Below are 26,902 nucleotides of genomic sequence, written 5' to 3'. Positions count from 1 at the left end.
CTTCATCACCTCTAGCAAATATCTCATAAGCCTACCATATTCTTCTTCATAGACACTATGAAGAAGTACACCTTCCCTACTGCCTCTGTTAGACTGTGTGTGCATCCCAAATGGCACCCTATTCTATATAGTTCACTACTTAGTACACTACTTTGGACCAGAGCCCTATGGGAATAGGGTGACAGTTGAGACGCCGGAGCTCCCAGTGATTTTAATTCAGACAGCTGTGGTTCAGACACCTGTGGTTCAGGCAGCTGTGGTCATAGCATTGCCCCATTTCCATTCCATGCATGTAATCAGCCAATCTGGTCACTCAGCAACACATATGTTGTTCACAGGTCCTTCCTGTCGTGTCTGACGTGGGGCTGCCATCAAACAGGCTCCCAATTAATAGGTGCCTTTTTCTAAGGGGTATACGCACAAATCAAAAATGAACTCTGGCCTCGACAGGTCGGATGGCGCAACCGTGTCAGAACACGCCTTGTGAGCGCACCTAACTAATGAGACAGGGGTTCGCGAACAGAATAGCTTTCTCACTGTCAGTTAATCAGTTTAGCCTGACCTGAATGGCAAATCATCTACCGTTCATCTTGAGAGAAATGCCATCAGTTTCTGTGATGACCTCTACCGAACAGCAGGGGGCAACCTCTGCCTCCCCGACTCTAAAGCCCAACGAACAAACTCAGACCAATGTTTCTGTGCTGGGTTATGATTTAGTGTCTGATGTTCATTTTATAGTTCTTATTACCTAAAAAAAATTTTTTAAGTATAATTATTATAATAATAATAATAATAATAATAATAATTATATATATATATGAGACTTTGGAATGCTAATTCTGCATCACTTCAGAGAAGAAGTGATCCTCTACCTGTAATTCTGACAGCACCAATGAACACCTCTATCTATCAGTAGCATCTTGGAGCTGAGAAACAACATTGTACCTCACAAACAACACTTCATTATTCTGTGGTGGCCTCGAGCACGCAGTCGATGAGAGGGCCTAGGGAACAACAAGCTACCCTCCACCTTTATAATAGAGATGAAAAATGGCAGCTGCTTGGCTAGGCTACCAAGCTCTTTTATGATTGCAGGGGAAACCAAGTGAGCAGTGTTGACTGACCTGCGGAAGGTAGGCGAGGCGATGTCCGGGTACTTGGACCCTGGTTGCCTGAGGCCAGACTGGCCCGTGGAGGTGGGGCTGGACTTGGGGGAAGTGGATAAACCTGCTGGGTCCTGGTCCGACACGGCCACTTTCTCCTTGTCCGTCTGGTTGATGGTGATGGGGATGGGGCTTGAGCGCCCCGAGCCCACCTTCCCAGCGTCCCTTCGCTTGGCGCCCCCTCCTCCGGCCGACTTGCCGCTGACGTTGGAATCAATGCTGCTGGAACTGGAGCGGTGGCCGCTGCGCCCCACCACCCCCCCGCTGGAGGACTTGGCCGGCCGGGGCAGAGAGCGGTACTGGAGGGGCACCTTGGAGCCTCCGCAGCCCATCAGCACCCCATCGTCCTGGGGCTGGGAGCCGTCCAGGCTGGTCTTACGGCCTCCGCTGATCCCTGTCCCCTTGCCGATAGCCGAAGACTTGGGCACCTTCCCCAGGGTGGCGGAGCCACTGGTCAGGGTGGCACCGCTGGACGTGATGAGGGCACCAGAGGGGGGGCTGGCCATCTTTTTATAGCCGAACGACCCAGTGGTGGGGGGGCGGGCGATGCCCGAGGGGGGTTTCTTGCCCTCGTCGCCACTGCTCTTGCCGGCGTCGGAGGGCGAGCGCTGGATGCCAGCGGTCTTGGCGGGGGCCTTGCACTTCTCTGAGGCCTTGGCGTCATCAGTTTTACCTGTCGATACAAAGGCCAGTCATTAACAAGCTGGCAAACACCTTCCCCTCTGCAAACTGCTGGGGTACTGAATAATTTAGCTAGGATCGAGCAGAGGGGAGACGGACCTCGCAGCTTATTGGTAAATAACGGGACTCATCTTCATCATCACCTGTAGGGCTACAGGGCAGGTGTGCCAAATGACTTTATACTTCGCTAACATTTTACAACTCTTTTCACAAAGCTCAGCTAAAATAGAAAGCTATACTAATCCAAACATGAGGAGACTTGCTGAGAAAACCAAAACACGATGGAGAAAAAGATAAAGTAGAACGAAGAAACGGCAAACATTACCGAGGGCCTCAAAGGGCAACGACACTGGTTTCCTAATGAATAATCTGATTGGCTGAAATATTTGACCCTGTTATCTAATCAGTGTCAAACTGGAACACATCAACAAATGAAATTCAGTTATAAATGAAGCTAGGATGGACATTTCCTGGTTCTAATATCAACCAGACAGGCAGTTTAATTGAATGAATGACCAGTCAGAGAATAATCTACAGCACCATCCATCCTCAATTAAACATGGGCCCTGTTCAAATAGGTCAGAAATACATCCTTCCTACCTTCCTTGAAGTATTCACAGATCTGAATTGGTGAACGTAATACGGCGGTAACCTTGCATACACCGATACAATCACTTAAACTGTAGATCTGTGCTCACCTCAAGACAACAAGTAAGGAAGGAAGTTATTTCTACAGTATTCCAACAGGGCCATGGTAGAAAGAAATAAGCAAGGTCTGAAGTAGGTCGAAGAAGGAGGGCAAGTCCTACCAGGGGTTTTGAGGGTGGCGCTGGTGCCTTTGGTCCGGGGGGGTGTGATGCCCACCTGGGCAGTCATACCCCTCCTCCAGGAGCCAGTCTGGGACATGGGAAGGCCCGTCTTCTGCCCGGGATCCTCGCCGCACTGCCCCGCTGGCGAGGAGGCAGAGGAGGAGGAAGGCTTCCACTTTGAGCCGGGCTCCATGCTGACATCCAGCTCCTCGTCCACCTTCTTCAGATCTTCAGCTCCGGCCCAGCTGCTGCTGACCTCCTGCTCCACATGCTGGTGTGTATCCGCCTGGGACAGTAAACCACACACCTTTATTTTACTATCCTTGTGGTGACCAAAACATTTATTCCCATTCAAAATCCTATTTTCCCTAACCCCTAATTATAACCCTAAACTTAACCCCTAACACTAAAACAGGCTTTTCCCTTGTTTTACAATCCTTATGAGGACTTCTGGTCCCCACAAGTATAGTAAAACAAAACCACACACACACACACACACACAATACAGTATGAGTAAGCCACCTGACAGATGGTGAACCCTCCCTCACTAACCACACCAACAGTCTCTTAAGAGATCAATCTGTTGAGGTTTCCACAAGGCACACATACTTGGCTATTTTTACCATGCTCCCTGAACACTGCACAAGGAGTGGTTTCCGCTGTACATTTCCTTGACTTTCTCTCTTGAAAGCCAAGGAAAACAAAGTAAATAGCTTCATTTCCACACTACAGTGATATACCTCATTGTTACACATACTCAAAAAGTATGACAGACATGTCCCTGTTTTAATTGAAGCAAGTGCAAAGACAGTGATGCTTCAGTATCATTACTCACAGTTAGTTCAATGTCTGGTAGCATGGATATGCTCTATTCTTGTTAATTTATAAGAGAATAAACAAGAGATAGGCTCTATGGGTCGTTCTGGCTCAGACAAGCCTACTTCCTTCATTTACACTCCATGGTGTACTGTACCTGGGCTGCCTTGTTCTTGCGTGGTGACGATGTGACAGCGGGGTAGGTGGGCGTGTTCAGATCGTCTGTGCTGATGTTATCTACAGTGTCACTGAGACCGCTGCTGACCGAACTGCTGTCATCCCAACTACCAGAGAGAGAGAGAGATGGGGTGTCAGAGATGAGTGATAAAGACAGAAGCCATCCATCTTCCCACCATATCAATCTTTCATTCCATTTTGTCATCCCTCCACAAATACCAACAATCCTCTCCTTCACCCTTCCAGTAACCCTTCAGGTAAACTTAGAAACGTGCATCTCTGCACCGTGTAAAAGAGAAACCCTTTCCAACCTGCAGGTAATGCACTCTGTGTAGGGTGAAGTTGCCCCTAGACACTGATCTTGAGTCAGTTTTGCATTTCCCTGACTAATGGTTAACCTAGTGATTGGTGGAGGGGAAGGTGATCCTAGATCTGTACCTAGGAGAAACTTCACCCCGAGGTGCACTATGCATTGTACCTGCATCTGGCTTCCTATCACGCTGCCTTAATGAAACCTACCCAGTCCCCAGGGAGCCAGGAGATATGCCGGAAACAAGCAATCTCTGTCGTGGGTGGGGATTCGCTCAATTTCCAATCACCTCCTCCCATCTATCACTGTTGTTGATCATTCATCCTCTCTAATTAGTACATTGGGTGGCGGTGGCCCTCTTTAAATCTTCATTAGGCTATTGACTTCTGGGTATTGTGTATCCTGGGATAATTTCTCAACAAATAAAATGTATTTATGAAGCCCTTTTTACATCAGAAGATGTCACAAAGTGCTTATGCAGAAACCCAGGCTAAAACCCCAAACAGCAAGCAATGCAGATGTAGAAGCACGGTGGCAAGGAAAAACTCCCTGGAAAGGCAGGAACCTAGTGGAGATTATAAGAGTACATGGCCATTAAGGCCACATCACTCTTCATGATGTTCAAACATTCATAGATGACCAGCAGGGTCAAAACATGACTATATATGTGATGTATGGATCAGGACAGTATCTGGATGTATGGATCGGGACTGTATATGTGATGTATGGATCAGGACTGTATATGGGATGTATGGATCAGGACTGTATATGGGATGTATGGATCAGTACTGTATATGTGATATATGGATCAGGACTGCATATGGGATGTATGGATCAGGACTGTATATGGGATGTATGGATCGGGACTGTATATGTGATGTATGGATCAAGACTGTATATGTGATGTATGGATCGGGACTGTATATGTGATGTATGGATCAGGACTGTATATGTGATGTATGGATCAGGACTGTATATGGGATGTATGGATCAGGACTGTATATGGGATGTATGGATCAGAACTGTATATGTGATGTATGGATCAGTACTGTATATGGGATGTATGGATCAGGACTGTATATGGGATGTATGGATTGGGACTGTATATGTGATGTATGGATCAGGACTGTATATGTGATGTATGGATCAGGACTGTATATGTGATGTATGGATCGGGACTGTATATGTGATGTATGGATCGGGACTGTATATGGGATGTATGGATCGGGACTGTATATGTGATGTATGGATCAGGACTGTATATGGGATGTATGGATCAGGACTGTATATGTGATGTATGGATCAGGACTGTATATGGGATGTATGGATCGGGACTGTATATGTGATGTATGGATCAGGACTGTATATGTGATGTATGGATCAGGACTGTATATGGGATGTATGGATCAGGACTGTATATGGAATGTATGGATCAGAACTGTATATGGGATGTATGGATCAGGACTGTATATGTGATGTATGGATCAGAACTGTATATGTGATGTATGGATCGGGACTGTATATGTGATGTATGGATCAGGACTGTATATGGGATGTATGGATCAGGACTGTATATGTGATGTATGGATCAGAACTGTATATGGGATGTATGGATCAGGACTGTATATGGGATGTATGGATCAGGACTGTATATGTGATGTATGGATCGGGACTGTATATGTGATGTATGGATCAGGACTGTATATGTGATGTATGGATCAGGACTGTATATGTGATGTATGGATCAGGACTGTATATGTGATGTATGGATCAGGACTGTATATGGGATGTATGGATCAGAACTGTATATGTGATGTATGGATCAGGACTGTATATGGGATGTATGGATCAGGACTGTATATGTGATGTATGGATCAGGACTGTATATGTGATGTATGGATCAGGACTGTATATGTGATGTATGGATCGGGACTGTATATGTGATGTATGGATCGGGACTGTATATGGGAAGTATGGATCGGGACTGTATATGTGATGTATGGATCAGGACTGTATATGGGATGTATTGATCAGGACTGTATATGTGATGTATGGATCAGGACTGTATATGGGATGTATGGATCGGGACTGTATATGTGATGTATGGATCAGGACTGTATATGTGATGTATGGATCAGGACTGTATATGGGATGTATGGATCAGGACTGTATATGGAATGTATGGATCAGAACTGTATATGGGATGTATGGATCAGGACTGTATATGTGATGTATGGATCAGAACTGTATATGTGATGTATGGATCAGGACTGTATATGTGATGTATGGATCAGGACTGTATATGGGATGTATGGATCAGGACTGTATATGTGATGTATGGATCAGGACTGTATATGGGATGTATGGATCAGGACTGTATATGTGATGTATGGATCAGGACTGTATATGTGATGTATGGATCAGAACTGTATATGTGATGTATGGATCAGGACTGTATATGGGATGTATGGATCAGGACTGTATATGTGATGTATGGATCAGAACTGTATATGTGATGTATGGATCAGGACTGTATATGTGATGTATGGATCAGGACTGTATATGGGATGTATGGATCAGGACTGTATATGTGATGTATGGATCAGGACTGTATATGGGATGTATGGATCAGGACTGTATATGTGATGTATGGATCAGGACTGTATATGTGATGTATGGATCAGGACTGTATATGTGATGTATGGAACATGTTGGCATTACATCATTGGATGGTTTTGACTTTCTTATCAGGCCTCGGTTCAAATACTATTTAAAATCTTTCCAATACTTTGAGTGTTTGTTTGAGCCTGGTTGGAGTGTGGGTGGGTGGCTTTTTCAGTTTTGAAACTATTCTAAACGGTTCCATTGCGTCAGGCAAGCGGAATCAAGCCCAGATAAAGTGTTTGAAATGATTTCAAATAGTATCTGAACACTGGTCTGGTTATTATGCAGGTGATGTACCCAGAACCCCTAAACAAAGGCCATATGGTTCAACCAGTGATCATTTCTGCACACGCTGTTTAATTACCACAGCTCCAGAGATTGGGGATCTCCAGAAATATGTTTCAGTCATGTCCAATTCCATTTTCACCTAATAAATCCCCCTCAATAGTAATGTATTAGTTCTCTCTCTGTCTCAGGCTTATGCACGCACGCACACACACACACACACACACACGCGCACGCACACGCACACGCACACACACACAGTGGATGGTTGCCATGACAATCTGTGTGTATGTATCTCTAGCATGAATTAACATTCGGAATCTGATCACCTCACTAAAGCTAGAAATTGAGTCTCAGAGGAAAATGCAGCCAATTTGATCCAGCATAGCTACAGTCATACATACAGGGAACTAAAGAAATACGACAAATGAACCAACGTGTGGGAACCTCACCGACTGTCTAAGAGGGGAGAGAGGAGAGGATTTAACCTGCTCAAGGACATGAAACAATAAACCCTGAAGTATTGTAGTCTCAATTCAATCATATGTGACTGAGCAACTGTCCTCTACCACATATGGGAGATGACATACCAGAGATGACAGATCAGAGATGACAGATCAGAGATGACTTCCAATCCCTTAGAAAAGTGAATCAGTTCTCATTGCTAGGATAGTTTGCTAATTCCATTTTAGTCGAGTGAACATTACTTCTCCCCTGACATCTATAACTCATCCAAGACAAAGCTGAAACCCAAAGACAGGCTCAAAAGGAGAAAGTAATGGGTGTTGGGAGAGATGTGTGGGTGTTCCTCTGAAAGATATAACAGTGTGGACATGCACGGGTGCGTTCTCCCTGCTCATTGATTTTTCCAACCTCTTTCCTCTTTTCAAGGGGATTGAAAGCTATTCATATCAGCATTGGATAACACCAAGAATTTAAATATCAAGTTCACCGTTGGTTATACAATAATAAAATCCTTCCCTTTTGCAAAGCTAACAGGGTGAGCCTGTTAAGAAGACGGAGTTGGAAAGGGCACGTTTTCTTCCGATGATATTGTTCATAGTACTATTTACTTACTGTACTGTATGTAGAGTTGGAAACTATTTCAATTGGAGCAAAAGTTTGAACTGTACAAATGGAATCCCTGACAGTTAAATGGGAATTCTCAGCTCCTCCATCTTTTTGGAATATAGGTGTCTGAACATCTCAATTCCATGAAATAAATGGAAACTATAAATTGCCAGTGGCCTGTGTCTGGCATGGATCCCATTTCACGATAGCCAATTTCTCATTGGCCATATGTCATTTATCATTTTGCCATTTAATTTGTCCCCAAACTCTATTATTAGGAGGGAGTCTCAATGACTGAGTGATTGAATCATCATGTGTGAAGATGCAGATCTTCACGAGAAACATTTATTCACTTCCTCATTGTTTTAATTGATGGTGGTATTGATTGTTTGCTTCAACGGGCCTAGATGCTATTTTCATTATATATTTTCTACGATATTAGAAGCATACTATCATCAACAGTTGATTCATTGTGTCTATGTTGAGAACGTTGTAGGTGGTAATTGGCCACACCGCTCGTTAAGTCCTGATTCAGGACAGGTGCTTAGTGTTGTAGGTGGGGTAATTGGCCACACTGCTCGTTAAGTCCTGATTCAGGACAGGTGCTTAGTGTTGTAGGTGGTAATTGGCCACACCGCTCGTTAAGTCCTGATTCAGGACAGGTGCTTAGTGCTGTAGGTGGGGTAATTGGCCACACTGCTCGTTAAGTCCTGATTCAGGACAGGTGCTTAGTGTTGTAGGTGGTAATTGGCCACACCGCTCGTTAAGTCCTGATTCAGGACAGGTGCTTAGTGTTGTAGGTGGGGTAATTGGCCACACCGCTCGTTAAGTCCTGATTCAGGACAGGTGCTTAGTGGCATTGGTTAGATGGCATCAGTTGAGCCTTTGAGCCTTTGAGACTTTCCATTGAGTATGTTTATATGCACACTAATAATTCAATAACAAACTGATTATGGTAATAGGTCGAGTATGGCATAAAAATCTTACTCTGATTATCTTAACCAGCTTAAAGTCATATTCCAAGTAAGCAGCACACTCCGATTAAAACACCTAGATTTTTTGGAAATCTTTGAATGATTAGGTATTCACAATCTGAGTATTCACAATAATCATAGTATTGTGTGCATGTAAACGTACCCATTGTCTGGGACAGAAATGTATGGGGCTTCTGTGTAGCTCAGCTATTAAGCTAGTTTCTATCCCATTGCTTTTACACATTAAAAGCCTGGATGTATTTACATCGAATCAATCAGAGTGGTTACTTTGTGAACAAGCCATTTCAAAGATTAACAGCTACTCTAACATCAAACGTGTAATTGTCGTTTCACCGCAAGAGCTGCACTGACCTGATCTCAAACAGTCAGATGGTGCTTAAAGTGAAAGGCACTATGCATCTTTTCTCCAATAGGATTCTACAAAGACACGGAAATCGATAGCCTCAAAAAAAGCTGGCTTGTTTGCTGTAATCACTTCCTCTTATCTTAAGTGGCCGATGGCGACGCCACGACTTTGTCTAGAAGTTGTTATGACGAGCTTCAGCATCCAAAGCACTTGTGGTGGCTGACAGTGACTTTCCACTCCCAGAATGGAACATGGAGAAATAAACTTCTGACTCGACGATGATGGCACTCAGGATCAAGAATGCACTCTGAGCTAACGCTTGAGTTTCCATAGTGACAGCAGCTTTTGTCAGGTCACATCGTCTTTCTACTTAGATATTAATAAAGAAACCTGTCCTGTTCTTCCAGGGCCGGCCCCAGGCTGCTAAGGGGCACCCAACCTGTTTATAAACTCAGTCGGGGTCTCAATTTACTGTTGAGAGTTAGAATAGAAAAATACACAAGGTGCAAGTTAGAAATTTGGTTCTGCATCAGCAATTTTTCTGTTGTTATCTCAGTCACTCAATAAGCCATGTCAGCTAACAATTTTTAGACTGGTAAATTAGTCTAGCCAGCTATCTAAACTAATAAGCATGGCCGAATACTGACCGATCACGCAGGGCACGTGCCCAAAAGCCCTGACCTCCAGGGGGCCCGCATTGATTTTGTTAGTCACTCTCACTCAGATATCATTAACATGGCATAAGTCATGGCAAAATGTGTAGAACTGCAGAAAATTAGCTTTAAAACTGAATAAATCTCACTTAGGGCCCCTAAAAGGCTAGAGCCGGTCCTGTGTTCTTCACAACTACAACACCAACAGGGGGGAATGTGATATTCCTTACCTAAACGTCTCCAGAGACCAGACATCCTTGGGTAACAGACCAGAAGAGGGCCGACAGAGACACGTTTAAGACTGCGTCCAAAAACCTTTTATTACAGTAGTACAGTACAAGGGAATAGGGTGCCATTTGGAATGGATCTATCACCGTCTCAGAGGAATTGGTAGCGTACCAAAATCCCAGTTTTGGGAAGTGATGAGAGACCGGCCCTTAGATGACTCGTGTCTCCTTTCTGATAATCAATACCTTTGGATGACTGATAACTGCGCAGGCAACCGGGCCAGAATACTAAGACAAAATAGAGCTCCTAAACTTTGAAACATTTCATGAGATACAGTACATACCATGTTACTAATAATATGATAAATATACGAGATAAATACTAAACATTTCATGAGATAAAAACTATACTACTGTACAGCGTCAATCATCCTTTATGCCCAATCTTACACATCAAACTCCTGATCAGTCTATAAGGTGAGTCTTCTGTGAGAGAAGGCCAGACATAAAGGAAAAAGACTCTTATCTGATATACTTTCAATTCCCCCCACCAAATCCATCACTTTTGATAACATCGACGGTAGCACTGTCTATTTGGGATGATTGAGTAGAGAGGTGAGGCTAATTTCCTGTGAAGAAGGTATTGATTTTATATACCGTGTCCCAAATTGAGTCTAAATCACAAAATTACAGGGATGGTTTTCAAGGAAATGGTATGAAAATGTTGTGAGATAGTCAGCCTTGACTAACAGCTAACAAGTGATGACTATCTATCCATATGATACTGTTTGGATATCCAAATAGCTACTTCCTGATTCATAGCCTGTGTTATTATTGGCTGTCACACTAATGAGCAGAACTAAAACAGATGGCTGTTTAAAAACTCCACTGCCTTCAAATTATTTTCTAAAAGTGAGTAAATTGTCTCTCTCTCACTCTCAGCTGTGACACATTGGGTGCAATTCCCTTTTCCCTCCTGCGGTGGTCTTCTTAACACAATGCTGACAATCTAAAGTAATATTAATTAGTCTACAAAGTGCTGGGAAATAAGATTATAATTCTCCGCTATTTTCCACCCCAATTTGTCCCAGTTAGAACGTGTTGACTATCACAGACTTGGGGCGATCTGGATTGTTCTTGAAAAAATAAGCTTGTAATCGTAACGCTAACTAACCCTTTTGATTTCTCTGCCATCCTCTTTTGTGGTGGTAACTCAATTGCTTTAATTAAGTAACTGTCTCTAATGTGCAATTCAGAATGATTATATTTGGCTAGAAGAAGGAGTAGTTAGGAAGACAAATAATACTTTACAAAAAGTGACCTATAAATCAAGCATAATGTTAGAGGGGACATTTCTTGATAACACATGTCAGAATAAAAGCTTGTTACTCAAACCGGGTATGATTACATTATCAATACATTGTTATGAAGCACTGGAGGACAGGGGCAAATTAATTCCTTGATTATATTGATTAAGGAATAAACCCACCCTTCGACAACATGCACTATAGATATACAGTAGTAATAACTTTATTTATTTATTTTATTTCACCTTTATTTAACCAGGTAGGCCAGTGCGACCTGGACAAGATAAAGCAAAGCAGTGCGACACAAACAACACAGAGTTACACATGGGATAAACAAACGTACAGTCAACAACACAATAGAAAAATCTATATACAGTGTGTGCAAATGTAGTAATAACTAATATACAGTACAGGTAAAGTAACCCTACAGTACTACCTAAAGGTATTCAACTCCTCTCCCCCCTCAGCCTAGCTTAGTGCAGCCAAGGCCAGTTTACAGGAGGACCCCTGAGGGCTGTCCTGAGAGCATGCCTGTATTGGCTGAATATTTAATAGCGGTGCATCCCTAGGCACCAGCCCCTGATGGAATCATCGGTGATGTCTCTGACAGGCAGCGAGTCCCTCAGAGCTGCGGATGGGCGACACACGCTAGGGGCCTCTCCATATCTCTAGGGGCTATCTCTAGGGGCCCGGCCCCAGACAGAGCTCACAGATATGACCAATAACCCTATCACAGCCCTGAAGCTGTGTCAACACTAACAGTATAGGTGTTTGAGTCACAAGCTCTTTAATAAACAACAACATGTAAGTCCCGCTGTGTGTCTCGATATGTTGCTAGTTGTAGAGCATGTTGTTTCCCCCTTCTGTAAATCATGTACATTACCAGTCAAACATTTGGACACACCTACTCATTCAGGGGTTTTTCTTTATTTTTACATTGTAGAAAACTAGATAAGACATCAAAACTATGAAATAACACATATGGAATCATGTAGTAACCAAAAAAGTGTTAAACAAATCAAAATCTATTTTATATTTGAGATTCTTCAAAGCCACCCTTGCCTTGATGACAGCTTTGCACACTCTTGGCATTCTCTCAAACATATTCATGAGGTAGTCACCTGGAATGCATTTCAATGAACAGGTGTGCCTTCTTAAAAGTTAACAATGCGTTAACTTAACTTAATGCGTTTGAGCCAATCAGTTGTGTTGTGACAAGGTAGGGGTGGTATACAGAAGATAGCCCTATTTGGGAAAAGTCCATACTATGGACTATTTGGTCCAAGTCCATATTATGGCAAGAACAGCTCAAATAAGCAAAGATAAACGACAGTCCATCATTACTTTAAAACCTCTTACATCTACACGTTCCGCTAGCGGAACGTCTGCTCCAATATCCAATGATGGGCGGGGCGCGAAACACAAACTCCTCTAAAATCCGAAAACTTCCATTTTTCAAACATATGACTATTTTACAGCTATTTAAAGACAAGACTCTCCTTTATCTAACCACACGGTCCGATTTCAAAAAGGCTTTACAGCGAAAGCAAAACATTAGATTATGTCAGCAGAGTACCCAGCCAGAAATAATCAGACACCCATTTTTCAAGCTAGCATATCATGTCACATAAACCCAAACCATAGCTAAATGCAGCACTAACCTTTTATGATCTTCATCAGATGACACACCTAGGACATTATGTTATACAATACATGCATGTCTGTTCAATCAAGTTCATATTTATATCAAAAACCAGCTTTTTACATTAGCATGTGACGTTCAGAACTAGCATTCCCACCGAACACTTCCGGTGATTTTACTAAATTACTCACGATAAACGTTCACAAAAAGCATAACAATTATTTTAAGAATTATAGATACAGAACTCCTCTATGCACTCGATATGTCCGATTTTAAAATAGCTTTTCGGATGAAGCACATTTTGCAATAATCTAAGTACATAGCCCAGCCATCACGGGCTAGCTATTTAGACACCCAACCAGTTTAGCCTTCACCAAAATCACATTTCCTATAAGAAAAATGTTCTTACCTTGCTTGTTCTTCATCAGAATGCAGTCCCAGGACTTCTACTTCAATAACAAATGTAGGTTTGGTCCCAAATAATCCATCGTTATGTTCCATCAAGACGTTTTGTTCGAGCGTTCTAGACACTATCCCAACGCTAAATCTCGGCCACGAGCATGACGCAGAATGTGACAAAAAAATTCTAAATATTCCATTACCGTACTTCGAAGCATGTCAACCGCTGTTTAAAACCAATTTTTATGCAATTTATCTCATAGAAAAGCGATAATATTCCGACCGGGAATCTGCCTGTCTGTATACTGAGGGAAAAACCGAAAGCCGGGGGCGGGGCGGGTCGCGAGCGTAAGGCTTAGTCCACTGAGTGACCACTTAGCTTTTGCTCTCCTTTGTTTCAGCCAGGGCTTTGAATAACGTCATTCCTGTTTTTCCCGGGCTCTGAGACTCCATTGGAGACGTGGGAAGTGTCACGTAACAGCAGAGATCCTTAGTTTTTGGGAGAGATGTCAAACAAAGAAAATAAAAGGTCTGACAGGGTACTTCCTGAACAGAAGCATCTCAGGTTTTTGCCTGCCATAGGAGTTCTGTTATACTCACAGACACCATTCAAACAGTTTCAGAAACTGTGGAGTGTTTTCTCTCCAAAGCTAATAATTATATGCATATTCTAGTTTCTGGGCAGGACTAATAATCAGATTAAATCGGGTACGTTTTTTATCCAGCCGTGAAAATACTGCCCCCTAGCCATAAGAGGTTATTAAGACATGAAGGTCAGTCAATACGGAAAATGTCAAGAACTTTGAAAGTTTCCTCAAGTGCAATCTCAAAAACCATCAATGGCTATGATGAAACTGGCTCTCATGAGGACCGCCACAGGAAAGGGAGACCCAGAGCTACCTCTGCTGCAGAGAATATGTTCTTTAGAGTTAACTGCACCTCAGACTGCAGCCCAAATAAATGCTTCACAGAGTTTAAGTAACAGACATATCTCAACATCAACTGTTCAGAGGAGACTGTGTGAATCAGGCCTTCATGGTCGAATTGCTGCAAAAAAACCATGACTAAAGGACACCAATAAGAAGAAGAGACTTGCTTGGGCCAAGAAACACGAGCAATGGACATTAGACCGGTGGAAATGTTGATTTGTTTAACACTTTTTTGGTTACTACATGATTCCATATGTGTTATTTCATAGTTTTGATGTCTTCACTATTATTCTACAATGTAGAAAATAGAACAAATAAAGAAAAACCCTTGAATGAGTAGGGGTGTCCAAACTTTTGACTGGTACTGTATATAATATCCAGAAAATAAACTTTAGGAAAGTCACAATACACACTGAAGACTCTGTTTAACTTCCTGTAAACCCAGAAGCCTTTTCCCTTGACGTGCCAGATTTCCCTCAGGTTTAATAACAACGGCAGTGTCTAGTATTGATGCTAGTGTTTCCTACTATGCATTGTGGTACGCACTTTCCAAACATAGAGTGCAATGAAATGGCTCCTCTCATCCATGCAAACAGCGTCTCATGCAATATTCAATACTGTAAGTGTTGCTCGGCAAAGGGAGAAAAAAAACAGACGATTTCAATGCCATTTGCAGCATGTAGAACGGATGACTGTAAAGACAGAGACGAACAGAGGAATGGAAGAAGCAATGTTTTTTCAGAAGAGTACCTTGTGGTGTTGTGTATGTGTGACCGGCATCGACAGTAGCATGCGACCCTTTCTCTGAGGACTTGTTGTGTAACAGCGACCCAAACTTTCACACATCACCCAGACTCTCACAATAAGAAGCTACAGTGATGTGTTGCCTCCGCATTTCTCAACACAATGACAAGCACATTCATCCATACAGTTCTTTCATTTGGCGTCTTTTGTAAAGAACGGTTGATGTTCTAAATGCAGCCACAGAGAATCTGTTGGGAGGTGGATTACGCCCTGAGGTGTTTTCATAAACGGTTTGTCTTTAATACTAAATTGAAAGTGACTGTATGTATAATTCAAGGACATCATCACCGTTCCTTCAGAAGAATCATGAAAATGTTAAGACGATAAAACCAAAGAGATAAACAGTGGTTTTCAAGATGACACCCATTCGCTTAATACCATGAAATACCATGACACTCATTCGCTTCATACCATGAAATACCATGACACCCATTCGCTTCATACCATGAAATACACTCAGGATCAATCTGTGACACCCATTCCACCTCAAAACAAAGAGAATAAAACGCTGAACACGGTTTAGAGCAGTGTAGGGTGAAGTGAATTGTTGAGACACACGTCGACGCCATAATGGGGACGCTTTCAAAGAAACTGCTTTCAAAGTGCTCTAGCCGTGTTAGTCCGTCCTATAATCCTAGCCTAATGCTATTGAGCCCCGAGGCTCTCGCATTAAACGTCAGAAAACATGCTGTGCTAAATGACCTTAATCAATGTTTTCCCTCTCTCTTAACCAGCAGGCTCATCCAGCTTAGCCAAAGCCAAACTGTAAAGCCAAACTGTAAACTGTCCCATCAGTATAAGTCATTCCCTACTGATCTGAGAGAGCGTACCAAACGAACAGCAATCAATAGTGTGTGTGTGTGTGTGTGTGTGTGTGTGTGAGTGAAAGGGGGGGGGTAAAGTGTGAAAGGGGGAGGGGGGTAAAGCATTGGAGCCAGCTGACTCCCACTCACCTCTCTGGGAAGGATGGATGGATTATGGCGGTCTGTTGTTACAGGGATCAGCTGGCTGGCTGGCTGTGGCTCTCCTTCTCTACCTGGCTCCTTCCCTGGTTGGCTGACTGACTATCGCAACCTAACAAGAGTCAGGAGCCCAGCCCACCTGCCTTGGCTGGCTGTACAGCTAGCTGTGACACGACTGCACTCAGATAGTGACATAGAGTGGAGGGACACCTACCCCATCGCTCCGCACAACCCCTCCTCCCCCCTATTCCCCTCCCTCCCGTCAGGATCCGCCCGCCACCCACTTAATCGCCAAGAGACGCCCCGCAGACCAATAAGAGCCAGCGCTGGACCACGAGGGGTTAATTGCAGCAGGATAGAGAGAAAGGGGGATGACTCTAGTAGCCTCAGGATGAGAGACAACAACAGAACCCCTTCCTGGAAGAAGAGTGAGCAAACTGTGTGCTGTTTGTCTGAAAAGCCTTGACTGGAAATGAGCTCATATATAATAGGTGAGGCAGGCAGGCAAGCTGTCTATATAGATTCATCTCTAGATATTATTCACAAGGCTTGTTTCCTAACCACAGAATGAGTCTGATGGGGATTCAGACTAAATGGAAGTCATTATGAGCATTGGCTTTAGAGGGCAATGTGATTGACGTTGTTTCAATACGTCATTTTTAGATTTGGCCTTGAAAACCAAGTATTTGATAAACATAATGGCTGTCACTGTCAGTAGAATCCAATTGAACAGTGTTCAAATTAATTAAATAGAGTTATTTTGCAGATGCTGGGAATGAGACTTGCCTTAAGGAAATAGACAGCGGCACGTCACTGCTCCTCTGCCTGGCTTGGTTTGCACAAGACAGGGCTTGGTCGCTGCTGCAGTGCAGATGGCTTTTACCAACCAGCAGTGCCAGTCAGGGGCCAACCAAAACAACACCACATGAGCTCAGTCCAACAACACAAGCTGCAGACTACAGTACAACACAGCCAGTCCAGATGACAGCAGCATGCCGTGCACAGTTCTCACCCTTTCTCTGATGTGGATCAGACAGACAGACTATTCTGTGTTCTGCTGCCTCAAGGCTGAAGATTACAACATGGCGGAGTCACAGTACTGATAAAATGGCTCTGCATCTCCAGGGAAACAAGACACCAGCTACTGTATCACTTTGTCTCACTTCCCAAGAGCCAGAGAGACACTACTTTATGTTTCCCACAATGCTTGGCAGCCAGCCTGGCTCAAATGGGGTGGCTGGCACGGTCTGGCATCCTCGGGGTCACCCAGCTGTCTGCCCCTGCCTTCTGTGGCACGCTTGCTGGCGCCACCACTGCCGCTACCACTGTAAGCCCCCCCCCCGGGAGAATCCAGATGCAGCCCTCAGGCTCCTGCCACCAGCCCCCAGCTCCCAGCTCCCAGCCCCCAGCTCCCCACGCTGGGTCTGATCCCCTGTACTGGCACAGCACAACCTGGATCCTCTCCTCTCTAGGATAATGGTATTCCACCTCTCTATGTGGGGCACCAGATTAAAGAGGTGTGTCTCTATTGTCCCTAGGTGTTTTACGCTTGTGACAAATCCAATTCTTCATTAATTCATTCATTCATTCATTCATTCATTCATTCATTCATTCAAAAACCACAATTACTGTGGCCACCCAGGAAATATGTGTGAGGATTGGATCAGTCATAATTAGGTGTAAACTAGAGATCAGTATGTCTATATGGACTAGTCTACCATGTATGCATTTTCATCAACTGTGCTACAGCAGTTTTCATGGTGAATGAGCTAGAGGTTAGGCATTACAATATGACAGCACACAATCTATCCACGATCATCCTCAAACTTCATCTCTCGTCTTCTGCAAATTCTGGATATCTTGTTTACGGAATCCATGATTGGCGTCTTTGATCGAAACAACCGAGGCCCATGTAGACTCATAAAACTTTTATCGCTGTAATTATGCAATAACATGCATCATTTAATATGATTACATTTGTATAATCCACAACAGAGCCAGGCAGCGCAGCAGTCAATTGAATTATTCATAATGTGACTTTCATTCATTCTTATAAAAAGATTAATTCAATCATCCCAGGTAATATTCCTTTTAGACCCATGATTTCACATCACACAGAACTTCCCAGAAAAAGGCTGGCAACAACAAGCCTCCATTACCATTCAACCACCACAGCCCTCTGTGGTTGCCTCTGGCCTACTTCTCTGAATCACCCGGCAACATAGTATCAACAAAAAGGAATCTCTAGCTTCAGAAACTCGGGCCGCCCCCCACTGCTTAACACACATCATCAGATGATTATAACAGGGAATGAGTCTTACTGTCGTTGGGCTAATGATCCTTCTGTTTGTTTATCCCTGTGCTGGAGAAACACAGCCCTGTAAGGCATCCACATTAGGACAGTCCCACCTCCATGGAAGTTGTGTCTGAGTCACTTCCATGGATGTGTGACTCTATCCTAATATGGACACCTTCACCCTGCAAGAAAATCAATCCTCGTTGCCAGACAAACTCACTGGGATGATTCTTTGTCATCGCCCTGTGTTTGGCGGCGGCCATATTAGCCATCATTCATGACTCGGCATCGATCTGAGCTGGGGCATTTAGTCACAGAGTAGCTGCCTTCCTGTCAATACCCTGCCTTTCTATATAATGAGGCGTGACAGCACTAGTCTGTGTTGATGTACTTTGTTTCAGTGGCGCTCGTTTGTCCTCAAACTTCGACCGTCTCTTGAGGTGTTGTGTCAGCCTTGACAAGTATTTGGCTCGGTGTAGGGTGAAGTTGCCACAAGACACTGATCTTGGGTCAGTTTGGCATTTCCCCCTACTTTTGATTAAGATAAAGTTTGGGGGAGAGGAATCTGATCCTAGTCACCCCGGAGCATTTGACTCCAGCATTTATCCATTTGGAAATAACCAATGCCTTTGTACGCAGTGTCTCTCAGCTGTAACTTCCAGGATGTAGACACTTCAATCTTTTTTTCCAAGTTCTCGCTTGCACCGCATTCTCAAGGGCATCTCCCAGGCACATGCACTGCAATCATTATAACTCTGGCAAGCTGCGACTCTGTCTTTCTCCCTTTCAGATTTTAGGCTCTGCATCGAGCAACAACAAACACCATAATTACAACTTTCCAGTCTCCATAACATTAGAAAACCGAGAAAGAACAGCTGCTTCTAGTAATGGGGAAAATGCTACGCTACGTTATCTCACTGTACTGAACACAATTCACATGCATTGCTATTTCTGTTGACTTCTACTTCGAGCCCATTTCCTCAGACGTAGATCGGATATACTAGATCTGGCATCCAAAATAAACAAGGTGTCACCCCCCCCTCGTTTTGTGTATGTGTGTGTTTGTGTGTGTGTTTGTGCGTGTGTGTGTGTGTGTTTGTGCGTGTGTGTGTTTGTGCGTGTGTGTGTGTCTGTGTGTGTGTGTGTTTGTGTGTGTGTCTGTGTGTGTGTGTTTGTGCGTGTGTGCGTGTGTGTGTGTTTGTGTGTGTGTGTTTGTGTGTGTGTGTTTGTGTGTGTGTTTGTGTGTGTGTGTTTGTGCGTGTGTGTGTGTTTGTGCGTGCATTTGTGCGTGTGTGTGTTTGTGCGTGCGTGTTTGTGTGTGTTTGTGCGTGCGTGTGTGTGTTTGTGCGTGCGCGTGTGTGTGTGTGTGCGTGCGCGCATGTGTGCGTGCATGCGTGTGTGTGTGTGCGTGTGTGTGAATCTACTACACTGTGGAGCAGAAGCAGGGAATACAAAGATAATCTACTTCGATGTAGTGTTTGGAAGAATCTGATAACTAGATGCTGTCATGGTACCATGTCTATAGCTTATGCTACCTGCTGATACTCTGTTGATGCTCTCTGTTGATGCTCTCTGTTGATGCTACATGTTGGTGCTCTCTGTTGATGCTCTCTGTTGGTGCTCTCTGTTGGTGCTCTCTGTTGGTGCTACATGTTGACGCTCCGTTGATGCTACATGTTGATGCTCTCTGTTGATGCTACATGTTGGTGCTCTCTGTTGATGCTCTCTGTTGATGCTCTCTGTTGATGCTCTCTGTTGATGCTACATGTTGATGCTACATGTTGATGCTACCTGTTGGTGCTCACTGTTGGTGCTCACTGTTGGTGCTCACTGTGATGCTACATGTTGATGCTCTCTGTTGGTGCTACCTGTTGATTCTACCTGTTGGTGCTACCTGTTGATTCTACCTGTTGATGCTACATGTTGATGCTACATGTTGGTGCTCACTGTTGGTGCTCACTGTTGGTGCTCTCTGTTGATGCTCTCTGTTGATACTCTCTGTTGATGCTCTCTGTTGATGCTCTCTGTTGGTGCTACCTGTTGATGCTACCTGTTGGTGCTACCTGTTGATTCTACCTGTTGATTCTACCTGTTGATTCTACCTGTTGATGCTACCTGTTGGTTCTACCTGTTGGTGCTCTCTGTTGATGCTTCCTATTGATGCTACCTGTTGATGCTACCTGTTGATGCTTTCTATTGATTCTACCTGTAGATGTTACCTGTTGATGCTACTTGTTGATACATCTGCCAAAAATGCATCCGTCTTCACGTATGACCTGATTTACATTATGGCATGTATAAATAAATACATTAAGATGCTCTTATCTCAACCTTATTCCACCCTACTATGAATCCCTCCTATTACATGTTCCTCTTCCCATAACTCCAACATCCCCAGGAAACAGAAACACACACACACACACACATACACACACACACACACACACACACACACACACACACACACACACACACACACACACACACACACACACACAGCAGTGCAATCATTTGCGGTCATCCATCAGGGAAGCAGACAACCGTGTCTTGCCCCTCCCAGCATGTCTTTACCCACAACCCCCTTCACCCTCAGGCTCTGGTCCGAGTTCCAGGGTCCAGCCAGACACAGTAGCAGGTGGATGGACGATCCCCAGGATACAAAGCCTTCTGGGGGAGAACACTACCTGTCCCCCCCCACCCCCTCCCTGGTGCCAGACAGGGTTGATCGCACCACTGATCCTCTGATGTGTCTACTGGGAGAGAGGAGAGGACATATGGCCACAGAGAGGCTACCTGTCAGGGTTTTGCCTACTGGATGAATTGCAGAAACACCGTTGGCCTGCATGAGGGGAAAGATAGTGGGCATAACCACCAAAGATATTGTGCATAACACAAAATAACCCAGCGTCTACCATACCCTAAGTCCAATCACCTTGGTTGGGTCGGACAAATCCTTGACCTTCTAAACTGAGCCTCATACTGGCTTTAATTCATGACACTTAGCAGACGCTTTCATCCACAGTCAGGTCGCAGTTGTAAATGAGAACTTGTTCTCAACTAGCCTACCTGGTTAAATAAAGGTGAAATAAAAAAATGTATTTAAAAAGTCATGCGCGCATACATGTTATATATGGGTGGGCCCAGCGGGAATCAAACCCACGATCCTGGCAGTGCAAGAACCGTGCTCAACTAACTGAGCCACACTTACCGACAAACAATTTAAACATTCATATTTTGCACAGGCTTTTTAATAGACCTCTACATCAAACAGTAGGATATCCTATCCTGATGGGAGATGATACCCCATCCTGATGGGAGATGATACCCCATCCTGATGGGAGATGATACCCCCATCCTGATGGGAGATGATACCCTCATCCTGATGAGAGATGATACCCCATCCTGATGAGAGATGACACATCATCCTGATGAGAGATGACACATCATCCTGATGAGAGATGATACCCCATCCTGATGAGAGATGATACCCCATCCTGATGGGAGATGATACCCCATCCTGATGAGAGATGATACCCCCATCCTGATGAGAGATGACACCCCATCCTGATGAGAGATGATACCCCATCCTGGTGGGAGAGGACACATCATCCTGATGGGAGATGACACATCATCCTGATGAGAGATGATACCCCATCCTGGTGGGAGATGACACATCATCCTGATGAGAGATGACACATCATCCTGATGAGAGATGACACATCATCCTGATGAAAGATGACACATCATCCTGATGAGAGATGATACCCCCATCCTGATGAGAGATGATACCCCCATCCTGATGAGAGATGATACCCCCATCCTGATGAGAGATGACACATCATCCTGATGAAAGATGACACATCATCCTGATGAGAGATGATACCCCCATCCCCCTCCTACAGTAGGACCAGAATATATATCTGTGACAATCTGTGCCCATTCCTTACACCATTGACTCTGCTAAATTATTTAGACTTTAATTAGTACGGTCAATGGGTTCATGACAGGCCCTTCCTCCCCAGGAGAATATTACTCTGGTTAATGATGAATACAGTTTGCTGAATGAGGATTGCCAGAGAAACTTGGACCAATGCCAGTGCATAAGAAATGCCAGAAAAACTGAGCTTCAAAGTAAAACATTGTTTCACTCTGAGCCATGGTAAACAAATAGATAATTAGTGTATGCAATGAGGAAACAGTGCTTTTTCCATTTCTAAGAGATGGCACACACACACACACACACACACACACACACACACACACACACACACACACACACACACACACACACACACACACACACACACACAGCAGGACACCTATATCTACAATGAACCTTCTTGCAACATTACTTGAAAGCACATTTTCTGACACAGCAGGTACTATTTTGGACATTGCAGTAAAGTATTTTAGAACTGACTGCAAAAACAGAAAGTCCTACAAATAACAACTTCAGGTTGTGAGCAAGGACACTTTCCTTTCAAGTGGTGCCCTTAGTGGTGCCCTTAGTGGTGCCCTCAGTGGTTGCTTTAGTGCACATGAACTGTACCAGAAGCATAACCCTTATATAATAACTGGCTTTGTCAATGACTCTGCAAAAACCATCCCCTGTACTGCTTACTTCAGCACTGCAGAGCCATGAAGTGATACCACAACCACTCCCTCCTGTCTGGATCAGTGTGTGTCTGCTGTTTAACAACGTAACACACACACACACACACACACACACACACACACACACACACACACACACACACACACACACACACACGCACACACACACACACACACACACACACACTCCAATCCCCCAAAGCTTCCTTTTCAAACAGAAAAGTGCAGAGCCAGCTGCCATCACCAGTCCGGCCTCCTCCTAGCTGGCTCCATGTAGGCAGCAGAGGGATAGACTTAGAGACAGAGACACTAAAAGCAGAGCCCTTTACTTATTCATGCCTGTGCTGGGAATCAGGAGGCTGTCGTGTCAAAACACACCCGCTTGTGCCTCGACGGCCTCGCCTGACAGTAGAGCAACGAGCACACACTCATTTATGATGCATGAGTTGGGCTATTTTTAGATGGGCTGTTAGCCAGAGCAGAAGTCACAATTGTTTCATAATGCCAGATCATGAGAGTGGATGTAGAAAAGCCACAGTTTGACTAGTTATTGTGTCTACTGCAGACTGGCAACACCGTTTACGAGGAAATGCATCACTTGCTTAGGCATCTGTTCATGAGGGTGGAATTTCAGATTGTAACAGCATCAGAACCAAATTTGTACCCATTCTTCCATCGCAATTTCCATATCAAATGCTGAAGGCCAGTACATAACATGACCATGTCAGAATCCAATATTCTCTTCAGAGAAGGTAACAAAGGCTTGGAATGATTCTCCTTCACTGTGGCTCAAGGATTGACTCAAGACCTTTCTCTTTCATGTGAATCACCTTGACAGTGAATAGAGGCTTTGTTTTGACGGCCGTCTCCTTGGATGCAAGTTTTGCTGCCGCCTCAGGGCATTAACCACAGCTAGCTGCTAACAAAGGTCTAAAGGGTGGCGGTACAAGACGTCTCAATACTGATAAAACAGGAGGATGAGTCTTGATTGGCGGTGCAAGACATCTCAATACTGATGAAACAGGAGGATGAGTCTTGACTGGCGGTGCAAAAACATTTAGAACCTGGAACAGATACTGCCCTTGGTTCTCTCCAGATCTGACTGCCCTTGACCAACACAAAAACATCCTGTGGCGTTCTGCATTAGCATCGAATTGCCCCCGTGATATGCAACTTTTCAGGGAAGTTAGGAACCAATATACACAGGCAGTTAGGAAAGCTACGGCTAGCTTTTTCTAGCAGAAATTTGAATCCTGTAGCACAAACTCAAAGAAATTCTGGGACACTGTAAAGTCCATGGAGAATAAGAGCACCTCCTCCCAGCTGCCCACTGCACTGAGGCTAGGAAACACTGTCACCACCGATAAATCCACTATAATTGAGAATTTCAACAAGCATTTTTCTACGGCTGGCCATGCTTTCCACCTGGCTACCCCTACCCCGGTCAACAGCCCTGCACTCCCCACAGCAACTTGCCCAAGCCTCCCCCATTTCTCCTTCACCCAAATCCAGATAGCTGATGTTCTGAAAGAGCTGCAAAATCTGGACCCCTACAAATCAGCCGGGCTAGACAATCTGGACCCTCTCTAAAATTATCTGCCGAAATTGTTGCAACCCCTATTACTAGCCTGTTCAACCTCTCTTTCATATCGTCTGAGATTCCCAAAGATTGGAAAGGGGGAGACACTCTAGACCCAAACTGCTACAGACCTATATCTATCCTACCCTGCCTTTCTAAGGTCTTCGAAAGCCAAGTTAACAAACAGATTACCAACCATTTGGAATCCAACCGTACCTTCTCCGCTATGCAATCCGGTTTCAGAGCTGGTCATGGGTGCATCTCAGCCACGCTCAAGGTCCTAAACGACATCATAACCGCCATCGATAAGAGACATTATTGTGCAGCTGTATTCATTGACCTGGCCAAGGCTTTCGACTCTGTCAATCAATACATTCTTATTGGCAGACTCAACAGCCTTGGTTTCACAAATGATTCCCTCGCCTGGTTCACCAACTACTTCTCTGATAGAGTTCAGTGTATCAAATTGGAGATCCTGTTGTCCGGACCTCTGGCAGTCTCTATGGGGGTGCCACAGGGTTCAATTCTCGGGCCGACTCTCTTCTCTGTATACATCAATGATGTCGCTCTTGCTGCTGGTGACTCTCTGATCCACCTCTACGCAGACGACACCATTCTGTATACTTCTGGCCCTTCTTTGTACACTGTGTTAACTAACCTCCAGACGAGCTTCAATGCCATACAACACTCCTTCCGTGGCCTCCAACTGCTCTTAAATGCAAGTAAAACTAAATGCATGCTCTTCAACCGATCACTGCCCGCACCTGCCCGCCTGTCCAACATCACTACCCTGGACGGTTCTGACTTAGAATATGTGGACAACTACAAATACCTAGGTGTCTAGTTAGATTGTAAACTCTCCTTCCAGACTCACATTAAGCATCTCCAATCCAAAATGAAATCTAGAATCGGCTTCCTATTTCGCAACAAAGCATCCTTCACTCATGCTGCCAAACATACCCTCGTAAAACTGACCATCCTACCGATCCTTGACTTCAGTGATGTTATTTATAAAATAGCCTCCAACACCCTACTCAACAAATTGGATGCAGTCTATCACAGTGCCATCCGTTTTGTCACCAAGGCCCCATATACTACCCGCCACTGCGACCTGTACGATCTCATATCCTGGCCCTCGCTTCATACTCGTCGCCAAACCCACTGGCTCCAGGTCATCTACAAGTCTCTGCTAGGTAAAGCCCCGCCTTATCTCAGCTCACTGGTCACCATAGCATCACCCACCCGTAGCACGCGCTCCAGCAAGTATATCTCACTGGTCCCCCCCAAAGCCAAATCCTCCTTCGGCCACCTTTCCTTCCAGTTCTCTGCTGCCAATGACTGGAACGAACTGCAAAAATCACTGAAGCTGGAGACTTATATCTCCCTCAATAGCTTTAAGCACCAGCTATCAGAGCAGCTCACAGATCACTGCACCTGTGCATAGCCCACCTGTAAACAGTCCATCCAACTACCTCATACCATACTATATTTATTTATCTTTATTTTTTGCACCCCAGTATCTCTACTTGCACATTCATCTTCTGCACATCTACCATTCCAGTGTGTAATTGCAATATTGTAATTACTTCGCAACCATGGCCTATTTATTGTCTTACCTAATTTGCACACACTGTATATAGATTTTTTTCCTACTGTATTATTGACTGTATGTTTGTTTATTCCATATGTAACTCTGTGTTGTTGTATGTGTCGAAATGCTGTGCTTAATCTTGGCCAGGTCACAGTTGTAAATGAGAACTTGTTGTCAACTAGCCTACCTGGTTAAATAAAGGTGAAATAAAAATGTTTTTTAAAAAGACGTCTCAGTACTGATGAAACAGGAGGATGAGGCCATTGACTGGCAGTGCTACTGTGCCATCTCAATGCAATATGGGAGAGAGAGGGTCAAAGTAGAGCAAAAGGAACTCTCCCGCCAAATTCTACTACATCCCAGAATTTGAGAATTGAAAAATATTCTTATTCTGGAGAATGTGGAAACGGTCAGTGGAGAAGCCAGCTACGACCCGGTCAGTTTTGTTTCATGTTTGTGACCTCATGAAAGACAATACAGCCACATTACCCTAACTCTGTGTATACAGGTTCCTCAGTTATGAGGCTTGCATCTAATTCTTGTATAAAATGAATGAGTAAAGATGAAACTATTTGATGTAAA

At 44.1% G+C, this 26,902-nt stretch overlaps 1 protein-coding gene across 9 annotated transcripts in view; it reads right to left on the bottom strand.

The window, feature by feature from the left end:
* LOC115199164 (neuron navigator 3) overlaps positions 1-26,902 on the bottom strand; it is a 389,962-nt gene that overhangs the window by 42,273 nt on the left and 320,787 nt on the right. For all 9 annotated transcript variants that reach the window (XM_029761788.1, XM_029761784.1, XM_029761785.1 and 6 more), the window contains 3 exons: positions 3,627-3,753; positions 2,654-2,939; positions 1,125-1,836 (listed from right to left, as the gene is read on the bottom strand). In XM_029761788.1, coding sequence (XP_029617648.1) covers positions 1,125-1,836; positions 2,654-2,939; positions 3,627-3,753 — 1,125 coding nt within the window. The remainder of the gene's footprint in view (positions 1-1,124; positions 1,837-2,653; positions 2,940-3,626; positions 3,754-26,902) is intronic.

This window comes from Salmo trutta, chromosome 8 (genome assembly GCF_901001165.1).
Source record: "Salmo trutta chromosome 8, fSalTru1.1, whole genome shotgun sequence".
NCBI classification, from domain to species: Eukaryota; Metazoa; Chordata; class Actinopteri; order Salmoniformes; family Salmonidae; genus Salmo; species Salmo trutta.
The sequence above is the reverse complement of the archived record's forward strand: the minus strand, read 5'-3'. Positions and strand labels throughout refer to the sequence as shown.